The 25879-nt window shown below is 38.8% G+C and overlaps 1 protein-coding gene and 1 pseudogene across 1 annotated transcript in view; one reads left to right on the forward strand and one right to left on the reverse strand.

Annotated features, from left to right (window-relative positions):
* The window catches only part of LOC150039683 (phosphatidylinositol 3,4,5-trisphosphate 3-phosphatase TPTE2-like), a 64735-nt gene continuing 38856 nt past the window's right edge, over nt 1-25879 (forward strand). Inside the window, exons 1-12 of the mRNA XM_090327662.1 lie at nt 1-351; nt 1167-1217; nt 6415-6468; nt 8473-8526; nt 9744-9794; nt 10999-11055; nt 11848-11904; nt 13894-13947; nt 15058-15111; nt 21074-21127; nt 22470-22520; nt 24363-24524. Coding sequence (XP_090183788.1) covers nt 191-351; nt 1167-1217; nt 6415-6468; nt 8473-8526; nt 9744-9794; nt 10999-11055; nt 11848-11904; nt 13894-13947; nt 15058-15111; nt 21074-21127; nt 22470-22520; nt 24363-24524 — 860 coding nt within the window. The 5' untranslated portion in view covers nt 1-190. The remainder of the gene's footprint in view (nt 352-1166; nt 1218-6414; nt 6469-8472; nt 8527-9743; nt 9795-10998; nt 11056-11847; nt 11905-13893; nt 13948-15057; nt 15112-21073; nt 21128-22469; nt 22521-24362; nt 24525-25879) is intronic.
* LOC150039684 (DNA replication complex GINS protein SLD5 pseudogene) lies at nt 15434-16168 on the reverse strand (annotated as a pseudogene).

A 25879-nucleotide genomic window follows, 5' to 3' on the forward strand; every position in this document is an offset into this window, starting at 1 on the left:
CCTTGCATGAAACCGGTCCATATTTAATTTCCTGAACAGATTCAACTGTATTTCTGTGGTAACATGAAAATACTGCTTTTCATTTGGTTCTGGTCTCTTTGTTCACACCGGAGTACCAGAGCAAAGAGCTAGAGGGAACAGAGGAGCTGGAGATGGAGCTGTAGCTCAAGTGGCAGAACCTGTTCCTAGGATGAACGCAGTTATGGTTTTAGTACCCAGCCTGCAGAAAAAGTTTGATTTCCTCTACAGTTTCCAACTGAATTTTCTGTGTCTTTTTTTTTTTTACTTACATTTTAGGGATGACACAACCTTAACCGCCATTGCGGTTTGTGACTCGAGCATTAACATTTGGTGAGTTATCTGTCATCTGAATGTAAATTCATTTGTAGTGTGAGTTTAGTACACAGTCTATATGACAGCTGATCGTTGTCTTCATTATTCCTCCTCCTGTATTGAAACTAAATAGAAAATGACAGCATCTGGCAGCAGATACTTGGTCATGGTCTACTGTGAATTCAAACATAGCAACCATATCTTTATTTACCTATTCTCTACCTTATTTACTTATTGCCTACATGCAACTTTTACTGAGCCAATGGAGGTAAGAATCACAGTCAGGCACAGTGAGGTGGTCTCCGTGTTTCTGAGGTGAAAGAGCTGGTGGGCCTCTTTCATTCTCCAGAAATCTGATACTTGGACAGGCCCACTTACAGTTATGATGAGAGTCCAGCTTCTAGGCTGTTGTTCCTTGTCCTTTGGTGAGAAGCAGTTAAGAATACAGCCAAGTATGTGAAAAGAAGGAGGGAGAAGAGCACACTTAGAAAGCTGAAAATCAGATTGTATAGTGGATTGATTTCTTCTGAAGTGAGTTACATGTACAAATGAACTAACGCATACCAATAAACAGTGTGTTAGGTTTACTAAGAGAGAAAATTTATTTGAGCATGCATAAAAGCTTTCTTTTGTAGAGGTAAAAATATAAGTTCCTGCAAAACAAATTTCCTTTCTAGGGAAAAAAATGGAAATACCTTGTTCCTTTAGCTAAATGTGTAAAAGTTTCAATTTCTACAAATTTGTCAGTGTTAGATTAACTTACTACCTTGAGTAAAAAAGTAAAACTATGATTGCACATGGTATTTGACTGTATATAATTGAATTCTCTTTAGCTTGGATAAGAATGACCCAACAGAATTTGGGACAGAAGAATTCAAGCAAAGGTCAGATATCTATAAATAGAAAAACATACATAAATATATATGTTATGAAACAGACTGTGATCATTTCTGGGTAGTTTCCAAATATTGTCAGTGTACCTTCTGTCTGTCATATTACTCCTTTTCATTTTGATGAGTAAATGAGAAATGAGTTGCACAAAATGTTTTGCTATTTTAGGGAGCAGTGAAGGAAAACTCCTAAACCCCCCACTCACATTGCCAGTGTATAAGATCCTGCTACAACTGGTTGTGTTCCTTTGGTTTGGTGGCAATGACATACAATCCTTTGCATTTATTTCGTGCCATAACAGTTTCTTCACAGGTGAAGAAATACAAGTGTCAGATCAAAGTGACTACAAGTTTGTTCGTGTCTTTCCATATTTTATTGGCTATGTCCAGTTCTTTGATGGGTATACTCTTTCTCTATATCTATTCTTTTCATTGTGACCTTCAAGCCAACTTTTCAAAACTGTGGTTCTAAGGTTTGTGACACTGTGAATACTTTATGAACACCATTTATATTGTATAGACAGATGACTCCACGGCGTTATGACAAGCTCCTTACTGCTCACACCTGTGAATACAGGGTTTGTGAATAAATTTATGTTTGCAATGAAAGAGCTAGGAGACTAAGAGAGAGAGTGTGTGTCCACATGTGTGCTTTAGGTAAAGGGGCTCCAAATCAGGTTTCTAGGATTAATCTGTTTTCTTGCTTATCATTGGGCCTCTGCTTCTTGATCCACACATGAAGTGCACCCTTTTGTTGATTCAGTGGAGATGTACTTCTGCAGAAAGGAATACCCTGGATGGCTATCTATTGCTAACCTGTCATATTTTCCCCATCTGTAAACCAAAGGTCTGCACATCTATCTAAAATTCTGTTGAAAGCCTAATGGGAAGGGTCATTGATCAGGCAAGCCTCGGCATGAAGGATCAACATGCCATGATCATGGGAGTAGCAAGGACAGTGCTCTGAGTTCTGACCTCAGGAAAAGAAGGGTTGACAGAGGCAGAAGACCTAGACACATAGTACATTTGACAGACCACCTGTGTAGAAAAACAAGGCCACAGTTTTCTAACCGAGTAGTGTCAGAACATTGTATCATTCCCTCCCACATTTTCCCACTTAATTTTTTTATGTTTTGATATGTCCACAAGAAGGACAGCAACTTAACAATTGTTATTGTTCCTTCAAATGAAGACATAAGTAGTGTGCGAGCTGATTTTTTTTTTTTTGGTCGTGACAAGGTATAGAGTGGTTACACTTACATTCGTCAGGTAATAGGAAGATTACTTGTCACAAATTGATTCCTCTTTTTCATGTTTTTTCCCAGTTCTTTTCCCCACCCCCTCCCAATCATCTTGTCTTCCCTCCTTTCCTTTCCTATTTCAAATAACCAAATAAGAACATATACAATATACCAGATAATAAAGTCAGATACAGTCCCAATAGGAAATTAACCATAAAGAGGAAAAAGGAAAAGAGAAATAACATAGTACCTTAAAAACAACAATCACACAAAATAAAGCTCTTGGTTCCATTTTTTAAAGTTCCTTTCATTTAGTGTGAATCGATTTTTTTGTCATCAAGTGATAAATCAGAATTGGACAGTGGTGACTTTTCAGGATACAGAGGACTACCTATGAATATCATATGTAATCCAGATGTGTTTTGAAACTAAGCAGGATATGAAGAGCAGATCAAAAGAGAGTGGTTCATGGAGTGCTGTGATGTCAAGAACTAGCACCTAGAATCCCTAGGTGCCTGTCAGCTACTCACAATGAGCCAAGGTCGCAGGGAATCCTTTTCTGAAACAAAAAGGTACTCTCATTTGTCTGTAGTTCCCAGGAGGTAAGACACTGATAAAACACCAGCACAATGCAAGGGACATTTCACAATCCCTCTACCCACACTGGCAACGCCTTATCTCTGACTACTATTCCATCTTACACATCTGGAATATCAGCTTTACTACCATATCAAAGTTAGTGTGTTTTGCAATAGTATCAATTTTTTCCCATTTCCTTTAAGTAAGTTAAACTTTCTTTCTTGGTTTATCAGTCCTCTGATTGATCAATTACTTATCAGTTAACTTTCATATCTAATATAATCTCTAATACCTTTAGTATTTTTGTAGCTCTATGTCCTTAAATAAGATACACTGCTGCTGTCATTCTGGCCACTCAGCAGGCAGAGATCTGAGGATCACAGTTCAAAACCAGCCCTGGCCTGTGAGACTGTGTGAGTCTCTTACCTCCAATTAACCACTAGCAAAACCATAAGTGGTGCTGTGACTCTAGGGACAGGGTAGTAGTAGTCTTGAGCTGAAGAGCTCACGGAAAGAGCCGAGGCCTAGTGTTGAAGCCCCATGAATTGATTTCAATTTTGTTTTTTGATTTCTTCAGACTAGGTTAGTAGCTCAGCATCTGATCTTCTGATAGAATATATATTCTTCAGCTAAAAGATGAAATGTTTTCAAGTGTCTTCTAAACAAATTTGGACTGTAGTAAACTTTGATGTTTTTTGATTGATATTTTTTATCTAACTGATCTTTCCTTACTAGCAATGGATAGAATGCATCTAATGTCATTCAAGTGTATGTCTCCTTGAAGATTTCATGCTGTTGGTTTTATAGAACAGCAGTTTCCTGCCCTACATACCTATATTGTTACAATGACTATTCATGGTTGTTGTTTTTTTTGTTGGTCCTGGGGCTTGAACTCAAGGCCTGGGCAATGTGCTTGGACTTTCTCAAGGCTAGAGCTCTTCCACTTGAACCATAACTCCATTTCTGGCTTTTTTCTATGTACATGGTACAGAGGAATTGAAACCGAGTCTTTCTGCATGCTTGGCCAGCACTCTACCACTAGGCTAACCTCCCTTCCCCCCTTTTAATACACTTATTTGAAATAGACAAGAGGAGGGGGAAAACAAGATGGGGTTTCTATTTTTGTTAGTTTTATATATTTTAACCTGAGTTCTCCATAAAGAAAGTCTAGAGACAAGAACTTATGACTAATTTCCTTCTTTGGGAATAACACCTCAGAAAAGCAGAAATCAGGAGATATCTATGCTGCCATGGTTGTTTATTTGATATAGTTCACAAAATTTCCTGCCAGTCTTGATACTTTTCCACTGTTTACTGCGCTTTTCTTTTAACTGTGTAACAAGAATTTTCTGTCATTGCTTACATTTGATTGTTTTCCAGAAATAAATTCCTCCATTCCATACTCACTCATGAAATGCGTGTTTAGTGGGCAGTGTATCATTGAGTCAAGGTTAAATTCATTATATTTAAACCATTAAAACCATTGGCATCTTTCATTAAAGAGAATAGTCCGTATCACCCAAATTCTGCTTGATCATAAGGGACATATTGCTCACATTTCTTTTTCTTTACTGTATCCTTGTTTCTTTCCTCCTTTGTTGTTTGGAGAAAGTGTAGAGAAAGTTTTATTCTCTTCTTCTTTGTGTATCTGGCCTATCAATTTACTCTTTACTACTGGCAGTAGTTAACTTAATGAGCAACAGGAAGCATATGGTTAAAAGACTTAATAATCAGTAAAATCTGTGTGGGTGCAGTATTTATCCTCTAACTTTCCAAGTGATACATGCCTTCATGTGCATATATGGTAATACTAAGAAACTGTTGTTAAGTGAGGGACAGTTCCACTATTAGTAATCATTAACAACATACTTTCATTCGAATCAAACTGATGACCTAGCTTCATTTATCTACTGATTTTAATTACTTATATGTATACTGAAGTATGAGGTATCAGTGTTATAGCAGTAGAGAAAATTGATCACTTCATGTATAAAGTAGGTAGCTATTTGACTGAAAATGTATAGTATAGTTGTGCCTTATGACGAGACTTTCTTATCCTGGAAGAAGTGTCTGTAGAATGTTATGTGGGATCTAGCATTGAAATGTGAGTTTAAATCTAGGAGGACTCTCTGAATATATATATATATATATATATATATATATATATATATACATATACATATATATCCACACATATTTCTAAAGGCTGCATGAAGGAAAGAAATATATTTGTGCGTACACCAACAGATGTCAAAATGTGAAATAAGAAGTATGGGAAGCAACTAAGACACAGGCATGACAGCCCAGCTACTGAGAGACAAATGCACATCTTTCTTCCTTCTTTATAACAACTAGGGTAAGAGAGGAACAGGTCATGAGGAGAATTTCTTCTAGTCATTATATCAGCTACACTTCAACCAAAGGATAGAATCCTTTCTGGAACAAAGCAGTGGCATTCTAAATAGGAATATCGGCAGGAAACCCGGCAGTTTACTTCCCGAAAGCAAGAAGTATGGCTCAAGTGGTAGAGTATTCATCTTAATAGAGAAAGCTAAAGTAGAACACCCAGGCCCTAAGAGGAAACCCAATAGTACCTGCAGAGAAACATAATAAGAAAGAGAAAGAAGGAAGTCCACCTCCCTAACAGAGACAGTCATATGCTTGATGTGAATGGATGGAAAGAGATATTCCAAGAATGGCACCCAAAAGGAAGCAAATGTAAATGTACTCCTATCTGGCAAAGAAAACTTGAAAGTATTACAACATGAAAGTCATTTCATTTTGCTAAAGACACTGTAATGATTAACAACAAAAAGGCAACTAATCCTCAATGCACCCAATTTGACACAACAGACATCACTGAACATAACTGAGTTGATGGATCCCAACCATGTTCGATCCTTTCCAAAGAATCCGCAAGAAACCAGATTTAACTGAAGACCCAGAGCCAAAGGTAGCACATATCTGCAGAATATTCCATCCAGCAGTCCCAGAATAAGTATCGTCCAGGCAACCCCAAGCTTTCCCCAAAGGAAATATTTACAGCATAGAGGCAGCGTTATTCTCTTTTTTCCTTTTCCTTTCTCTAATACTCCTCCGTAGTAATTATTCAAAGAGGTTTCTTGGCAGAGTCTAAAGGAAGTCTTAACAGGACATATAAGAAAAGATAATATTACCATGTGCTATCATACTATGGTGGAATTCAACTAGAAATAGACATGGAAGTAAACAATAGAAAAAATTAAAATACATAGAAATGGAACAAAAATCTGAATGTTTAATGGGTTATGGAAGAAAGAAAGGAGGGACATGTAATCAAATGTAGAAAATCATTGGAGCCTCTGACTATATATTTTGGTTTCATTCTTTAGTGATATTTTATCTGATACCTCAACTGAACATGACAAAGGAACCAACAATGAAGGGTAAGGTCCGAATAAACATACAATGTCACCCATGTGTATTTATGCATATTTACATGTATGTAAGTACAGTCATCCATGAAAGGACAGTCACAGAAAAGAAAGTAATTGAGATTAGGGACCTGTAAGTATAGATGACAATTGAAGGTCTTTGATATTTTTCTAATTTACTTTGGCCATAATATCAGTAGTTCCTTTCTAAAATGTTAGCTATTTTTAAGAAGAAATACCAAGAATGTTTCTTGTTCCTAATCTATTTTAATGGCCAAAACAATTTAATGTTTTGCTGTAAGATTTAGCAGGTTAAGAAACTTCTTTCTATTGAATTTTTTTTCTCTAGCTAGAGGATGAAACAACTTAGATGTGTTCTCTCCCTCTCCCTCTCTCTCTTCCTCCCTCTCTCCCTCCCTCTGTTCCTCCAGAATGAATGAGTAAAGGCTGGTCATTACTGGGTTTTAATTTGATAGGTATTATCCAAAAATGCCTTACCTCTAAGTTCACGTTCAGGCCTAAACAAAAATTTACACAGTTATGTGCTGGATGTCTATTTCAAGAGATGGTGATGAAAAGACCAGAGAATCTTTTCATGCCGTATTCATCCCTGATGTGTCTCCTTCAATTGCTGTGGGAAGGAGACTGGTTAAAATATAATGACTAGGATATCAGATGTTCATGGGAGACGTGACAGCTGAAGACACCTCCCTCATACCATTTGTGATTTATTTAGGGGATGAGAAGGCTTTTACCATCAAGTAAGGGTTAGAATTTTATATGAATGTGAAATACTACTAAATAGTAAAAGCATGTCTGTGCGATCATTCCAACATATATTCTGGATATTAATGTGAATAACTCATGAAATACAAATCCTTTTTATCACTCAGAGAGGCTGGATGGATAGAGAACAATAGTGCCAGCATGGAGGGAAGAGAGAAAGCAGAAATGTAGGTGGTAGATCAGCTTGATTAATTCCATAGCAAGGGAAATGGAAGATAAGGAAACCCACAAAAACAGTGCTACCAGTGGTTTAGGAAAAGAATTTGTCAGTCTTGCATAAGTGGTTGTTTAGCACAGGTGAACATTTCACTGAAGTGAGAGGCCATATTTTTATGAAAGCACACGAAATACCCCCTTGCATATACAGTATATGTAGAGTTAGTTTTCAGGCAGTTATAGCTATTTGGGGAGAAAAAGTAGGTGTTGAAATTCTCACAGTATTTGACTGTGTGCAATTTAATTATTGATGTTGATAATAACTAGCAGGATGCACATGGATGCACACAAGACAGCCCTAAGTGGTCAGATACCCAAATGTCGACAGACTTGTGTAGAAAGCTGTACAAAGACTAAGCACCATGTTTGTGGGAACATTTGGAAGGTCAGGGAAGTGCAATTTTTTGTGCCATTCTTTCTTTTTGCAAATTGGGTGAAGGATTGAGACTCCAGAAGGAGAGGGAGTTCTCACTGTCCTGGTTAGCAGTGGAGAGTTCTCTGCTTCTGGCCTGCCACCCATTGGTACTCTCTGCAAGTAAGTCAGTAAAGACATCCACGATTGTTGAAAATAAGAAGGGAATAGGAGGAAGAGAGGAAGCAGAATATTGACTGTGACCTCTGGGTTGAGCGCCCTTGAATTGCATTGCATTGAAAGTCATACAAGATGGCATTAGGTACTGTGGTAGGGCGAACAATTCTTCTATCTTGTGTAAAAACTTTACTTTTCTAAGTTCCATATTTAAGTTCCTGAAGAGATTCAAATCTATTCTATTGTAAAATGGAAATACTGCTTTTCATTTAAGTACAGGTCTCCTACTTCACACCATAGTACCAGAGCAAATAGCTAGAGGGAACAGAAGAGCTGGAGATGGCGATGTAGCTCAAGTGGCAGAGCATGTTCCTCAGATGAACACAGTTATGGTTTTAGTACACAGCCTTGTAGAAACAGTTTGATTTCTTCTAAATGTTCCAACTGATTTTCTGGGGCTGATTTTCTATTATTTTATTTTTTAGAGATGACACAGCATTAACTGCCATTGCAGTTTGTGACCCAAGCATTAACATTTGGTGAGTTGAATTTTCTGTCATCTGAGTGTAAATTCACTTCTAGGGTGAGGTTAGTACCCAATCTATATGACAGCTGATCAGTGTCCTCATGTATTCCTTCTCTTGTATTGAAACTAAATTGAAAATGATAGCGTCAGGCAGCAGAGACTTGGTCATGGTATACTGTGAAGTAAAACATAGTAACCGTATCCTTATTTACCTATTCTCTACCTTATTTACCTATTTCCTGCAACTTGTACTGAGACAATGGAGGAGAGAGTCCCAGTCAGGAACAATGAGGTGGTCTCAGTGTTTCTGAGGTGAAAATGCTGGTTGGCCTCTTTCCTTCTCTAGAAATCTGGTACTTAGTAGACAGGCTCATTTTCAGGTATGATGAGAGTCCAGCTTTTAGGCTGTTGTTTCTTGTCTTTTGGTGAGAAGCAGTTAAGAAATCAGCCAAGTTAGTGACAGGAAGGAGAGAGAAGAGCAGACTTAGAAAGCTGAAAATCAGATTGTATAATGGATTGAGTTCTTCTGAAGTGAGTTGCATGTACAATTAAACTACATGATACCAATAATCAGTGTGTTAGGTTTAGTAAGAGAGAAAAAGTCTTTGACCGTGCATAAAAGCTTTCTTTTGAAGTGATAAATATGTAAAAGTTTCCATTTCTTACAAATTTGTTAGTGTTAGGTTAACTTACTACCTTAAGTAAAAAAGTAAAACTATGATTGCACTTGGTATTTGACTGTATATAATTTAATGCTCTTTAGCTTGGATAAAACTGATCCAGCAGAATTTGGGACAGAAGAATTCAAGCAAAGGTCAGATATAGACATATACATCAATGTGTATAAGTATATGTTAGGAAACATATTGATCATTTCTGGGAAATTTCCAAGTATTGTCAGTGTATCTTCTGTCTGTCATATTATTCCTTTTTCATTTTGATGAATAAATGAGAAATGAGTTGCACAAAAGTGTTTTGCTATTGTAGGGAGCAGTGTATTAGGTTTACTAAGAGAGAAAAATTCTTTGACCATGCATAAAAGATTTCTTTTGAAATGATAAAATGTAACTCCCCTACCCCAAATTAAATTCCTTTGTTCATTTAGCTAAATATGTAAAAGTTTTGATTTCTACAAATTTGTTAGTCTTAGATTAACTTACTACACTGAGTGAAAACGTAAAACTATGATTGCACATTGTATTTGATTATCTATAATTTAATTCTCTTTAGCTTGGATAAAAATGACCCACCAGATCTTGGGACGGAAGAATTCAAGCAAAGGTCAGATATCTACAAGTAGATAAACATACATAAATATAAATGTTATGAAACAGATTGATCATTTCTGGGTAGTTTCCAAATATTGTCAGTGTACCTTCTGTCTGTCAGATTGCCCCTTTTCCATTTTGATGAGTAAATGAGAAATGAGTTGCACAAAAGTGTTTTGCTATTGTAGGGAGCAGTGAAGGGAAACGCCTAAAACCCCCCACATTGCCAGTGTATGAGATCCTACTACAACTGGTTGTGTTCCTTTGGTCTGATGGCAAAGACACAGAATCCTATGCATTTATTTCCTGCCATAACAATTTCTTCACAGGTGAAGAAATACAAGTGTCAGATCGAAGTGGCTACATGTTTGTTCGGTCCTTTCCATATTCTGTTGGCTATGTCCAGTTCTTTGATGGCTATACACTTTCTGTAGGCCTAGACCTTAAATTATACATATTATGTTCATTGTGCATTAATGCCAGCTTTTCAAAACTGTGGTTGTAAGGTTTGTGACAGTGTGAGTACTTTATGGGCACCATTTCTATTGGATAGACAGATGGCTCCACAGCATTATGTCAAGCTCCTTACTGCTCACATCTGTGAATACAGGCTTCGTGAATAAATTTATGCTTACAATGAAAGAGGTAGGAGACAGAGAGAGAAAGATCGATTATGTCCACACGTGTGTGGCAGAGTGGCAATACTCTGATACTATGGCTTCAAGTCAGGGCTCCAGGAATATTTTACTTTCTTGTTTATCACTGAATCTCTTCTTCCTCATTCACACATGCAATGCATTTTGCTCATTCAGTGGAGATGGACTTCTGCCAGAAGGAATACTCTGAAAGGCTTCATATTGCTATCCTCTGCTGTTCACCCCCACTGTAGACAGAATCTCACCTGTGAACCCAAGTCTACACATCCATCTACCATTCTGGTGAAATCCTAAGGGGAAGTGTCATTGAACAGGCAAGCATTAGGTAGGAGGGATCACCATGCCATCACCATAGGAGTTGCAAGGACAGGGCTCTGAGTTCAGAGTTCAGTACTGGAGAGAAGTTTTGGCAGAGACAGAGGAGATAGAGGCATAGTACATTTGACAGAGCATCTGTGTAGCATGCACAAGCTATGGTTTTCTAACCTAATATTGTTATAAATACAACATTCCTTCCCACATTGTCCTACTTAATTTTTATATGTTTCAATTTGTCCACAGCAAAGACAGCAACTTAACCATGGCTGTTGTTCATTCAAACGAAGACATCAGTACTGCGTGAGTTAAATTTTTTTTTTATTTTGGGGATCATGTATAGAGTGCTTACACTTATTTTCCTCAGATAGTAGGTGAATTTCTTCTCACACATTGATAGCCCTGTTTATATTTTCATCCCATTTCCCTTCCCCTACACCTTTCCAATCAACTTGCTTTATCCCCTCCCTCTTCTATTTCAAATAAACATATGTAATGCTCCAGGTAAATTTTCAGATACAATAACAATATGAGATTAACAATTAAGGGGAAAAAGGAAAAGAGAAATAACATAGTACATTAAGAACAACTATCACACAAGGTAAAGCTCTTGTTTCTGTATTCTAGAATTTTTTTTCATTTACTGTAAGTTGATTTTTCATCTAATTGATAAATCATTTTGGATAATGATGGCTTTTCAGAGCACACAGGACTGCCTGTTCATATCACACATAATCATGACATGTTTTCAAACTAAGTAGAAAATGATAGAGCAGATCAAAAGACAGTGGTTCTTGGTGTGCTGTGAAGACAAATACTAGCACCCAAAACCCTTAGATTATCATATCTCATTATAGGCCCAAATTGTCACCATACCATGAACAAAGGAGTAGCAAGGACAGGGCTCTGGGGTGAGATCTCAGTAGTGGCAGGAGTGGCAGGGACAAAAATGGTAGAGATGAAGCTCTGTTGGCAGCATTTTTGTGTTGCATTCACAAGACCTTAGTTTCCTAACTTAGTGTTCTGGAAAAAAAATGCATGATTAATTCTCACATTTTCCCAGTTAATTATTATGTGTGTTTAATATGTCCACAGTGAGGATAGTGGCTTAAGAGCTGTTATAGTTCATTCCAATGCAGACATCAGTAGTTGGTGAGTTGATTTTTTTTGTCATCTAAGTGATAACTCATGTTGCACAATGATATCTTCAGGGTACACAAGCACTGCTTATCGATATTGAATGTAATCATGATGTGTTTTGAAACTCAATAGAAATGATAGAACCTGTCCAAAGACACTTGCTCATGGTGTGCTATGAAGGCAACTACTAGCACCCAAAATTCTTAGATTATCACGGTGCCTGTCAGCTACTCCGAATGTGGCAAGGGACCTGGGAATCCTTTGCTGAAACCAAAAGTAGGCCTAGCAGCAGTAGCTAAGAGGTGATCCTTCCTTCTTTTGAATGCTTAAACCCTGAAAGGCCCACATTCATACTGAAGGGGAGCCTTACTTCTAGACTGCTTTTTCTTACTCCTATCTGAAGAGCAGGAGCAGCAGCAGGGAATATTAGATGATAATTAGATGATATGTAAGTCTTGAGTTCTTCTGAAGTGAGTTGAACGTGAACAAGACGTCATTATCTACTAGAGTAGGTAGATTTGTTGGGTTATGGTATACTTTTCTTTCTCCCTCTCTCTCACTTTTTATTTTTTATTTTTTTTTTGGTAATTCATTGGCTTGAACTGGGTGCTGTCCCTAAGTTCTTCAGCTCAGGGCTATTAGTGCTCTACCGCTTGTGCCACAGCGCCACCTTGGGTTTTCTGGTGGTAAATTGGACATAAGAGTCATGGATTTTCATGGCTGGGTTGGCTTTGAACCATGGTGCTCAGATCTCAGCCCCTGAGAGATTTGTGGATCACTTTCTTTTCTAATACCATTGAAGCGCTGGAGAATGACTCAGTCATGACAATATGCTTCAAGTACATTGTTAACATTAGTAACATATTCCTCTAGAAAACATGACGTTTCCAACTTGTGAGTCTGTAATTGATTGGACCAAAGGAGCAGATCCGATGTGCAGAAAAGTAAAAGAAACAAAAATAGAGGCTACTGAGTCTGCACAGAACTGCATGTATAAGATCAAGATCATGCATGCATCCCTGATAGTTCAGAGCCCTGTCATTGTGAAATTAGTGTCTACAATGGCACTGTGTCTTGCTCTGCCACCATGCAAGACTTGTTCTTATCCAAGTCTGTTACACACTGAAAAGGCTCGACCTCGTGCCACACATAGTATTAGAGCAAGGTAGATATTTATAATGATGGCAATAAAAAGTTGGCACAAGGAGTGGAGAACCTGGAACTTAACTAGGAAGAAAGAGGAAATTTGGACTGAGAAAACAGAGGGCCATTAGGGAGAAAACACAAAAAGCTAAGAGCACTGCTTTCACTTAGTTGTAAGTCACGAACATAAAGATTTTGTTCTATCTAATCGTCTCAGATTAGATTTTTCCCTTCCCCTAATACTCACACTTATTTGCATGGAAAAGTGGTTGATAAGTTTCAAAGTGATGGATTGACATGGGAATAAATGTTCAATAGAGGGACTACACAAAAGTTCCTTGCTCCAACAGTCACTCTGATGATTTCCCCAGCATGTGAATGGAGGACACTGAAGTTTTCAGATCAGAAATGAGTCTGTAGCTACTTTTTCTCATCTAACTGTAGTTACTTGGAAAAACTGGAGGTTTTGATTAGATGTGAGGAAGGTCATGGATAGTCGACGCGCCCGCCTTCCCCTTAGTGATTTGAGGCCAAATTTCTTTGGTGGCTTGGTGAGTAATGTGGTTGTTTTCTCTTTTGGAGATGACCTTGCACCTGTCCTCCTTAATGACACACTGAACTAGAAACACACTCACTCCCAGAATGCCAGTCATGCTAACTGTCATTTTTGTGTCATCAAGTGTATTTCTTCATGGTCTGAAACTGTAAGGTTGCATTTATTTCAAATCAACGTGAGAAGAGAACCAGTTATAGGGAAAAACAGTGCATGAATGTAGGACCTGCATCAGAATTTGACCCAGAATTTGAACTCTTCCGTATTCATGTGATATGTGACCATAGGTGTTTTTGTTACTTTAGCACAACTGCACATGATCCTTGTCCAGCACCTGATGATGGCAATGTGACAGAAAGGTAAGATATAAACCAAGACAAGTGTAGAGGTGGAAGTTTATGTTCATATTATATATATATATATATGTACAGACACATGTACTCATAAGTATGCACATACACATGGCTGGAGCTGAGCACTTGGACACAAAGAAACACCAACACCATGAAAGGACTGGTGGCAGGCGTGATGCAGCGCATGGCAGAAAGTAAAGATCCTGTGTTGGAACACCAGTGCTGCTAGGAAAATGAAAGAAGCATACATCAGGAAGGGTCAGCCTGTCACACATGCCTCTCACATGGCTGTGTGGTGAGTGGAAGTTGGATGTGATCTCATTTAGAAGCCTGCTTGGGAAGGCACTTATCTCAAGCCGTATCATTTTTATTCTAATTAAATGGTGACCGAATTCACTTATCTTCTGATTTTAGCTACTAATATGTATGGTGTCATATGAAGTAGCAACATGACATGAGTAGTGAAAATCGATTGGTTCATATGTAATCAGTTTTTTGACTGAAAGTTTATGCTAAAAAAGAATCCTTTGTGGAGCAAAGTCGAGGATCACACATAAGCTCTTCTTTAACCAGTCCTAGGTCATCTTGTGAGCCTGTCTGCCTAATTCCACATTATGGTGAGAGTTTTATGAATATGACGATACTTTTTCTTCCTATGGCATTTTGTCATCAGAGTCATGTAGTTTGGTTTCTCTTCAGATTGTATAAATCTTTCACTTTTTAATAAAGATACTTTTATAATACTATTTTCTGAGGTCCTCATTGCTAGCCTATAAAGTCCTATTGTAGTAAAAATAAGAAGTTCAACAATAAATCTTTTGGCATTTTGCTGCTGTTGTTAATCCATGGTCTCAAGGTACTCTGAGCTCTCCTGGAATGATCTTTCTTCTCCTGCGTTCAGTGTGCATTGATTACAGGCATGCAGAACTATAACCAGGTTGAAATCTTCTGTCTTCACAGGCCTGATATGATCAATTAGAATCATTTTCTAGAACAGATGACATGGTAGATTACTACGTGTAAAGTTTAGAAGATCAGCTTGCTAGTTAAACATTAATTATAACTAACTTGACCCAAACTGACATGGTTTCTTTTGCATTCCTTTTTATTCTTTAGCAAAACTGAAGTAGAAACCAAAAGAGTACCTACAAGTGGATTACCAATTAAAATGTAAGATAGAAAGTACAGTGTGTGTGTGTGTGTGTGTGTGTGTGTGTGTAAAGAAGCAAACATGGAGATCACTGTATTGGCATCCAAGTGTCCATAGATTTCTTTCAACACTGTTCTTAAAGTCTTCTCACAATTAAGATTTTTTAAAAGAATTATTCTTTATTTTTCAAAGAATTTTATTTTGAAAAGGTATACAGACTTGTTTATTTGCCTCATATTCAGAACAAAAAGAGCAAGGGCCCCACACACTGATGCTGGCTGAGATGGAAGTGTAGCATTCCTGCCATTCTTACTGGCCCACAGCAATGGGAGAAAAGCCTGCTGTCAGGAGCAATAGCTCCTTAGTGTTCTGAGGCATGTAGAGACATAGGCTTTCTCATGTTTTCTGGGGTTCCGTGTCTTCACACTTGGTTATTTTTAAATTAGCTGCACTGCTCCAGAAGCAATCAGAGGAACAATACTGGATCAAGTGTTGGGAGTCCTCATCCAATCCATCTGCTCATCTGATTCGGTTCTACCAAACTATTTTATTGCTGTTCTTTTACTCTCAGAAGCACATATGAGTCTGGATCTAGTTTGGTAACTGCCCTCTAGAGGTCCACCTTCTGTAAGTTGGGAGGCATGTGCTTTAAGGTGACATTTTTAAGATAAGTGTCCTTGTGAGCCATGTGCTCTTTGGTGAAGGGAAATTCCTCTGGAGAAAGGCTGCAAGGTTCCCCTTCAGGATCCTGTCTTCTCCTTCTCTAGAATGTGAGGGAAAAACTTCTCTATCATTGTGAGTCAATACTGCAAGCAGCTGCTAAGGACATAACGGATTCTCTCCATCTCCATTTGACATATACTAACCTTCAGATCTCCCTTTTTGGCTCTTTTGAGATTTTCTTCCATGTGATCCAGATGTTCTGTGACGCCTTCTACAATTTCACACTTGCTCTCCAGAAGTTCAGGAGCAAATTTTGCATCCTCCAGGCCTGCTCCAGCCTTTCCATGAGCTCTGCAAGAGTTAGGACCACCTCCTCACTGAGTCTTGCCCTATGAAATCCAGTTTCTCTGCCATCTTCTCTGAAACCAGGAACCTCACCTCCCGCCATCCAACTCCCGCACTCCTGCACCAAGATTTTGTTTTTAACTTTAGACTCTAGATATATTTATGGCTATTTTCCCCATATATTTATATATCTTAGTTTACTCTAGAAGATGACAAGACAGCTTCCCCCCAGTAAAACCCTGTCCTAGGTAAATTTGCTTTACTTAGGTAGCAAGAGGATAACATTAAACATGGAAGCTTTAATTTGTGGCACTGAATGATGGCCTAAACAGGGCACCCTTCAGAAAGTACAATTAATGACCCACCTAGCTTTTCAGCAATACAAGCATGTTGAGGTCTTCCAGCCCATTTGCTTGACATTCGTGTTTTATGCCTTGAAGCTTCTTTGTAATGGCATGGAGTTCACACAGATCATTTGACTTTTTTTGCTCCCACAAAAATATCAACTCTTCTAGAATTTGTAGTTTCAAAGCTTGCATCATACAAAGCATAGTGACAACCTGTTTCAAGAAGCACTCCCCCAAATGCTTGAAAGGATCAGTTATGGTAACACCAACATCTCCATCCAAAATTACTTTGCCTTCTTCAACAATGATGTAAGTTTTGTCTGCAATGAGACAAAAAAGGACAACCTTCTTCCTTTTCTTGCTTTATTCTGGTGTGGAGAATTTTTAAACTTCCATGTCATAGAAAATGTGACACACTTCAGCAACTTGCACTCTAGAGGCCATCTTGGCTGGGGTGGTCACAGGGACTGGAAGGGCTGGGAAGGGAGACGGCCAGTGTCTAGACTTCAGAGCATTTTCCTCACTGAAGCGGGCATTAAGATCTTTACAGACTATTCCTCTGTCTTTGGTTTGAGATAGGATATGTGTAGCAAGTCATTTAAGTGTCTAGCATGGGCAAGTTCTTGGGTCCAATCCCCATTACAATGCAAGAGAAAGACAATTGGACAAAGGGAAGACATAAAAGATGAAGACACAGAAGAAAAAGAGTAGGGGGAGAAAGTGGCAGGAAGAGGAGAAGAAGGGGGAGGAGGGCACGGGGGAGTGATTTTCTTATTGAGGGAATCATCATTCCTACATTTGTCACTTAGATACTTCATGTGGACTCTCTCAGGGAGATTAAAGTTCTCTTAAGTTTTACAAAGCAGTAGTGATTTAATTATTTTATTTGGAGGTAATAGGATGTAGGAGGCTCCACTGTTTTCTGAAGACTCTTTAGCAGAAAACAATGAAACTAAAATCCTAGAAGTATTCATTATCCTGCCAGAGTGCTTCTGCTATGGTGCTTCTACCAAGTGAAGTGAGGGCCACATTCTAATCCCAAGGATCGAGCTCCTGCCTCAGGACTATGGTTTCTGAATCCTATCTGAGACAGAAGCATCAAGATGATGCTGAAGAATGGATGAGATGAAGGAATCAGCAAACTGGGTGGATTGAGGGCATTTACACCTCCAAACTACAGCTGATTGAAAAGACAAATCAATGTTGTCACTGACATTTGATTTGATTGTGAATGCCACAGCTCAAGTCTTGAGTCATCTCACTTTACAGTTAATATATTTCATGAAAAAATTATCAAGTATCACTGGGTGCCATTGGCTGACCCCTGCAATCCTAGCTATTCAGGAGGCTGAGATTTGAGGACTGCAGTTCAAAGTCACCAAAGCACAAAACTCCAGGAGACTCTAATTAATCATCAGAAAACTGGAAGTGCAGCTATGGCTCCAGGAGCATAGCACAAGCTTTGAGCTGAAGACTTCTGGGAGAGCAGCCAAGCCCTGAGTATAAGACTCTGGACCAACGCCCACCGCATTCTTCCCCAAAATCAAGTATCAAGCCAGGTGAAGGAAAAAGAAAGAAAGAAAAAAGACAGAGAGAGACAGATAGAGACAGACAGAGAGACAGAGACAGAGAGATGGAGAAAGGGAGGGAAGGAGGAAGGATGGAAGGAAGGGAGTGAAACTAAGAAAGAAAGGAAATAAAAGAAAAAAGTAAACAACTGGTCTGAGTGGGTGGTCTACTATTAGATTGCCTATCTAGCACACAGGAAACCCTAGGTTTGATTCCTAGGTACTACATGCACATAGAAAAACTCAGAAGTGCTGCTATAGTGGTAGGTTGTGATAGAGTGATAGATTGCAACAGCTCAAGGACAGTGCCCACACCCTGAGTTCAAGACCCAGGACTAGAAGGACAAAACCAACTAAACAAAGCAAAACAGCCAAAAAACTCAAGGTTCAGTGTTTCATCTCTGTGAAGACATATCAAGACTTTATAGGGCTGTGAGAGAAGCTCCATCAGGAATGATGAAGGAACTTGTGAAGGCCTGGGACACCCACCTAACATAGAGACACTACCTGAGAGGGAAGAGCACTTGTAGGATTCTTAGCTTCACTGAACTTTCTGAAGGCACCTCTGCTTCCTGCCTACCACTACCTCATGCTGTTCCAAATGCGATTGTCTTTATGTAGCCACCCCAAGAAGAGTCTTATATCTAAACAAATGATAAATTCCAGGAGACAGGAGACTCACCTAAGAATTCTCCATGTGTGTGTTTTTATACATATACATATATATATATATATATATATATATATATTGGCACTGCTTTGCTGAAATTATGGAATCATGTATACTATGTACCTCATGAATACTATACACCTGGTACTTTTTACCTCAGTCAAGGTAGACGACACAGATTCTGGGCAATGGTGTCTCATGCCTGTAATGGTCAGTACTGTTGAGATCTCATGAAGACCATGGTTCAAAGACAGCATAGGCAGGAAATGTATGAGATTGTGATTTCCATTTAACTTGCAAAAAGCTGAAAGTATGGCTCAAGTGGTAGAGTCCCAGAATTGATAGAGAAACCTAAGGAAGAGCAACCAATCCCTAAGATGAAGCCCTAGTAGTTTCAGCACAAAAATATCCCAAAAAGAAGTTCACCTCCTTAGCAAAGACAAGTACAGGTTGAAGTGAAAGGATGGAAAAAGGTATTCCCAGAATGGAGCTGAAAAGGAAGAAAATGAAAATGTATTTCTATGTAACAAAGAAAACTTGAAAATAATACAAGATGAAAGTGACTTCATGTGGCTAAGATACTGCAATGATTAGCAACAAAAAGGCAGCTAAGCCTCAATGCACCCAATTTCACACAACAGACACCGCTGCACATAAATGAGGAGATGGATCCCAACCATGTTAGATCCTCTCCATAGAATCCACAACCGATTCAACCGATGACATATAGCCAATGGAAGCACATATCTGCCTAATATTCCACTCAACAGTCACAGAATAAGTATCATCCCAGCACTCCCCAAGCTTTCTCCAAAGGAAATATTTACAGCACAAAGGCAGAATTGTTCTTTTCCTTCTCTATTACAATGTAATTATACAAATGGTTTTCTTTGTAGAGTATAAAGGAAGTCTTAATAGACACACATAAGAAATGATTGGGGGAGCTCTGTTTAGTCTTTTGAAGAAATGCCATACTGCTTTCCATAGTGGTTGAAGGAATTTGAACTCCCACCAACAGTGGAGTAATGATCCCTCCTGTCCACATCCTCTCCAGCATCTGTTGTTATTAGATTTCTCAATCACGGCCATTCTAACTGGAGTGAGGTGGAACCTTAGAGTTGTTTTGATTTGCATTTCTTTTATGGCCAGAGATGTCGAGCATTTCTTCATGTGTCCATAGGCCATTCATATTTCTTCTTCAGAGAAGACTCTTAAGTCTTTGGTTCATCTGTTTACTAGATGGTTGTTTCTTTGGAGATTAGTTTTGAAGTGATTCATTTTTTTTGAGCTGTTGATACATTTTAGATGTGAGGCCTTTGTCTGTTGTATGGTTAGTGAAGATCTTCTCCCACTCTGTAGGTTGTCTAGTTAATTTTCTAGCTATGTCCTTTGCCATACAGAAGCTCTGCAGTTTAACGCAGCCCTACTTATCTAGACATAGAGCTCCCCTATGATCCAGCAATTCCACTACTTGGCATCTACCCAATCGTCCAGAAACAAGGACATACTAAAGCCACTAGCACAACGATGTTCATTGCAGCACTAGTTACCATAGCAAAGAATGGAACCAACCCAGATGCCCCTCAGTTGATGAGTGGATCAACAAGATGTGGTATTTATACACAATGGAATTCTATGCTGCTGTCAGGAAGAACAACATCGCCCCATTTGGAAGGAAATGGAAACACTTAGAAAAAATCATATTAAGTGAAGTAAGTCAGACTCAAAGGAGCATAGGCTCTATGGTGTCCCTCATTTGTCATAATCAGTAGAAACCTTGAGCTCCCCTAGCAGAGATATACAATAGAACAAAACCTAGATACATAAGCCCATGTCGTATGACACTAAATGAAAGGACCTCCAGGATATAGAAACAAAAGCCATATAATGAGTGATTGTTGTCCTTAATGTACTGTTATCTCTCATCTCTTTTGCCGTCCCTTGGTTATCTCATATTGTTACAGTATTTCACCTTGTTATCTGATATATTGTATATACGTATATTTGGTTATTTGAAAACAGATAGGGAAGGGGGGAAAACAAGATAATGTTCCGGGGGGAAGGGAGGGAAATGGGGACCAAGACATGAGAAAGGGTATCAATGTATGTGAAGTGATGCACCTTCAATCTGGTGAATATAATGTAACCCTTCCATTAATTACAAAAAATATATGGGAAAAAAGAAATGATTGTATTACTGCATGCTATCATCCCATGATGGAATTCCAGTAGAAATAGACAGCTAGATAAACTACAGAATATATTGAAATACATAGAATTAGAACAAAACATTTTTGAACGGTTTGTTGATGGTTATTGGAGAAATATGGGGGGATATGTAATCAAGTCTAGAAGATACCTGACAATGTGCTTTGTTTTCATCCTGTAGCGATATCTTGTCTGATACCACAACAAAACGTGATGAACTTAACAACAATGAAGGGTATGTTCTGAACATATATGCACCACTCACCTAGGTATACTTATAGATATTAACATGAATGTAGGTACAGACACACATGAAAGTATAGTCAAAGAAAGGAAAGTGATTTAGATTAGAGAACTTTCTTGGAAGTATTGATGACAATACAGGATTTTTGATATTTTTCTAAGATGCATTGGATGTAATATCTGCAGCTACCTTTCTCAAACCTTAGCTGTCTTAAGAATAAATATCAAGAATTCTTCTTATTCCTAATCTATTGTAATGGCCAAAGCCAATTCAATGTTTTGATGGAAGCCCCAGCAGGATAAGAAACTACTCTGCAGGTGCTCCATTATCTCCAGCTAGAGGATACAACACCAGCATTGATCCTCCTCCTCCTACACCACCTCCTCCTCCTCCTCCTCCTCCTCCTCCTCTTCCTCCTTCTTCCTCTTTCTCTCTCTCTCTTTCCCTCCCTCCCTCCCTTCCTCCCTCCCTCCCTCCCTTCCCCCTCTCTCTCCCCCCTCCCTCCCTCCCCCCTCTCTCTCTCCCTCCCTTCCTCCCTCCCTCCCTCCCTTCCCCCTCTCTCTCCCTGCTCCCTCCCTCCCCCCCCCTCTCTCTCCCTCCCTCCCTCCCTCCCTCCCCCCCTCTCTCTCAGAATGAGAAAAGACTAGTCCTTAGGGAAGTTTTAATTTGAAATATGTTTTCCTATAATGGCTCACCTCCAAGGTGTATTTCAAGCCTTAAACAAAATTCTGCCCAACTACGTGTCAGATGTCTATATCAAGAGATGATGATGAAGACACGAGAATCTTTTTGGGCCCGTGTTTATCCCGATGTACCTCATTTCATTGCTCTGGGAATTGGGTTGGCCAATATATAATGACTTGACTAGGTTTCCAGTTGTTCATGGAGAACTGACAGCTGAGGACAGGCCCCTCATATTGTATGTGCTTTATTTAGTGGATGAAAAGTCTCTTACCATCAAGTCAGGGTTAGAATTTTATGTGAAAGGTAAATATTACACTAAAGATTCAAAACTTGGTGTATGGTATATGTATGTTTGTTTCCTCATATATTCTGGATGTGAAGGTGAAAAACTCATGAAACATAAATGTAAATATTTTAGTTGTTTATTAAAAGCATTTCATTATAAAACTGGTGTAGAATATCCCTTTAAATTGATATTATACAGGACTTTGGTTTTGGTTAATCTTGTGCAATGCATGTACTTTTGTTTGGATTTGCACCAAAGTTTCGGGTCCTAAGACCAACAGATCACTCTTTTCCTTAAAAGGTAAAAAAGCCATATCAAGAGAGACAAAATGTGACTGATTTTATTTTTGTTCACATTTTACAGCAACCACATGAAGAAAATTGCAAATAAAATTCTACTGTCTCTATCATTCAGGTGGGTAAGACTGTAGAAATACAAGCAATGAAGTATGTATATAAAATATAACATCAATATTTGAAGTGAAAAGAATCTAAGAAAGTCCAAACTGAGCAACAAGAGTTTCTACTGTTAAGATGTTGAAAAATAACCCGTGTGTGCCTTCATACTATAATCCAATTGATCTTGGAAAATTGTCTTAAGCTGGTCTTATAACTCAGAAAAAAATGGCATTTAAGCAAGTCTATGTAATGACATATGGCTATGTGTTTTTCTACTCATGAAAGTAAGTAAATATAAGTTGGGTGCTGGTGGCTCACATCTCTAATCCTTGCTGAAAGCTAAGGATTACCACTGGAAGCCAGCTTGGACAGGAAAGTTCTTGAGATTCTTATCTCAAGAAAAAGCCAGAAGTGGCATTTTGGCTCAAGTGAGTTTGCTAGTCTTGAGCAAAAGCAGCTCAGGGACAGCACCTAGAGTACAAGGCTCAGGAATGGAAAAGGAAGAAGGAAAGACAGAAATACTGGAAGAATGAGAGGAGGGGTGTGAGGGAGAGGGAGAGGGAGATTGAGAGGGGGAGGGTGTGGGAGAGGGAGAGGGAGTGCAAGGAAGGAAGGAGGGAAGCAAGGAAGGAAGGAAAGTAGGAAAGAAGGAAAGAGGGAAAAGTATGGAGGGAGTGAGGAAAGAAGGAAAGCAAAAATAAAGGAAAGAATAACAACGAAGTGTTAAACTTTTGGAAGTATAGGTTGTATTCTAATAACTCCCTTATTTATGTGATTCCTCCATTCTGGAAACACGTTCCTTAGGCTTCCACTCTACATATGAGAATAATTTTATACTGTGCCTTAGAGTACATAAAAATTAATAGTATTTTCATTTGAGTTTCAGTTTTAAAGACTTTGAAATCTTCTCAATTCATCGTCATAACGACATAAACGATACAACCAATGGGTAGTCCGTTTAAAATATGTGACAGAAAGGCTTCAAAGCACTTAGAGTTCAATTCCATAAATATGTATGGAATTGAATTCTTTTTCATGTGTCCATAGCTGCGCAAGGAGTACTCCCAAATAAATAATCATATCCATGTTAAAATCCTCAATAAAAATCTTAGGATCCAAGTGGGCATTAGTCATTTTAGGGCCTCATGCTTCCTGGACAGGCATTTCACTGACTGAACTAGACTTCTAGCCCTTCCTGCTTTCTTATTTCTGAGATAAGGTTTGGCTTTTTGCTCTGACTGGCCTGGACTTCAGTAGGAAGACTGAAGTTGCCTTACTGACCTGGCTGGGACAAGAGGCTCACATCATCACACCTAGCTTGTCTTGTTGAAGTGGGTTTGTGGAATTTCTTTGCTGGGGCTGGCCTTGACCTGGTATCCTCCTCAGTCTCATGAGTAGCTAATATCATAGCTATGAACCACCGCACACAGGCAGGTAGTCCTTCAAGCGCTAGGTCAGTTATGCCTTCACTGAGCTTTAACTATTACAGTCTGACAAAGATTCAGATTGATGACTTTTAATGTGCTAAAAGAAACTGATAGATTCATCTTCAGAATTTATCAATATTTAAAGAGTTTATACTGACAGACTAGTCATTTCATTTCCATTTTTGTTCTAGCTTGCAGTTATTGTGTGGTTTCTACATACCCTCCAGTATACTGTTTAGGAGGGAATGTTGTTCACTATTCAGTGCTTCTATTGGATAAAAAAACTGAACAATGTTTTTAGATAGTAATGCACTAATTCTTCATACCACTGGCCACTATAATCTTAAATAATGTCTTTTTAGCATCTGACATATAGTTTTAGGAATTGTTGAAATGTGGTGCCAAACTCTCATTGTCTTTATTTATTTTAGGATTTTGGCAATACTACTGATTTTTGTCGATCTTGGTCTAATGGTAACAGATATTACAGTTACAACCAGCAAACTCCATATTCCATTAGAGTACAGATCACTTTCCCTTGTGATTGCTATATTTTTCCTTTTGGATGTTGTTCTACAAGTATTTCTGAAAGGGTAAGTTTTGTTCTCTCTGAAGCCTAAATCTGAAGAACCCTACTGAGACTGGCTCCTCCACCAAGTAGCTCAGGCTCACTATTTCCCTTAACTGTGTGCTTGAAACTCCCATTTATCTCCTTGATTTACACAAAATAACATTTATTTGCCAGTCCTGGTGCTTGAACTCAGGGCCTGAGCGCTGTCCTTGGACATTTCTCAAGGCTAAAGAACTACCACTTGAGCCACAGCACCACTCCCAGTGTTTTTCTATATATGTGGTGCCAAGGAATTGCACCAGGTTCTTGGTGCATGATAGCAAGCATTCTACTAGGACAAACTCCCAGCCAAATTTTTTTCAGGATACTAAATTAATTAGAAGATCAATCCAAACAAATGTGTGCCTCTTGAAAAGCATTCTTGAAGCCAAGGCCCAAACCCAGATTTTCATTGAGTAGCTTTAATTAGTTTTATATTGCTTGAGACACTCTCATGGAGTAGTTGAGAAAAGTCTTTGAACAGATAAAGCTTAAAGGGACTTACCAAAAGGGACCAGGTAATTAATATGTCAATGTGTATGTTAAGAAGGAGAAGTATGAGTGCCAGGAGTCTGTCTTAATGGTGGAATGCCTGCCAAGCATGCAGAAAGACCCAAGTTCAATTCCTCGGTTCCACATATAGAAAAAGCCAGATGTGGTGCTGTGGCACAAGTAGTAAAGCTCTAACCTTGAGAAAGTCCAAGGACAGTGTTCAGGCCCTGAGTTGAAGCACCAAGACTTGAGAAAAAAAAGAAGAAGAATCTGGGCCCAGTGTCTAATGCCTGTAATCCTAGCTACTCAGGAAACTGCGATCTGTGAATCACAGTTCCAAGCCAGCCCAGGTGCTAAAGTCTGTGAGATTCCTATCTCCAGTTAACTACTAGAAAACCAGAAGTGTTTCTCTGGCTCAAGTGTTGCATGGTATCTTTGAGCTAAATAGCTCAGGGACAGTACCCAGTCCCAGAGTTCTGCCCCATGACTGTTAAAAATTAGAAGGAGAAGTATATACTTGAGGTCTATAGATCAATACTTTGATTCTGACTGGAATTTCAAGTAACGTTTGATAGTATGTGAAATACTAGATACTGCACTCTAAATAGTCCCGAGTTCATTGAAAGGAAAAGTTTCAATGAAAGCATCTGCAGGTGATGTGGAGATTGCTTATCATCTCATTAGTGAGATGTAGCAAGAAAGAAATAGATTGCTTCCCTTTCCTGCTTGCTGGTTTTCTGAAAGGTAGGATGGGTGAGGCAAGCCTTAGGGATGGGCTGCTGGGCGAGTCACGCACTGGGTTTCCTAGCCTCCCTTTCTCCAAGTCATTTCAGAAGGTAGTGTATG

The sequence above is a fragment of the Megascapheus bottae genome, unplaced genomic scaffold (assembly GCF_031878675.1).
Source record: "Megascapheus bottae isolate mThoBot1 unplaced genomic scaffold, mThoBot2.hap1 HAP1_SCAFFOLD_53, whole genome shotgun sequence".
NCBI lineage: Eukaryota > Metazoa > Chordata > Mammalia > Rodentia > Geomyidae > Megascapheus > Megascapheus bottae.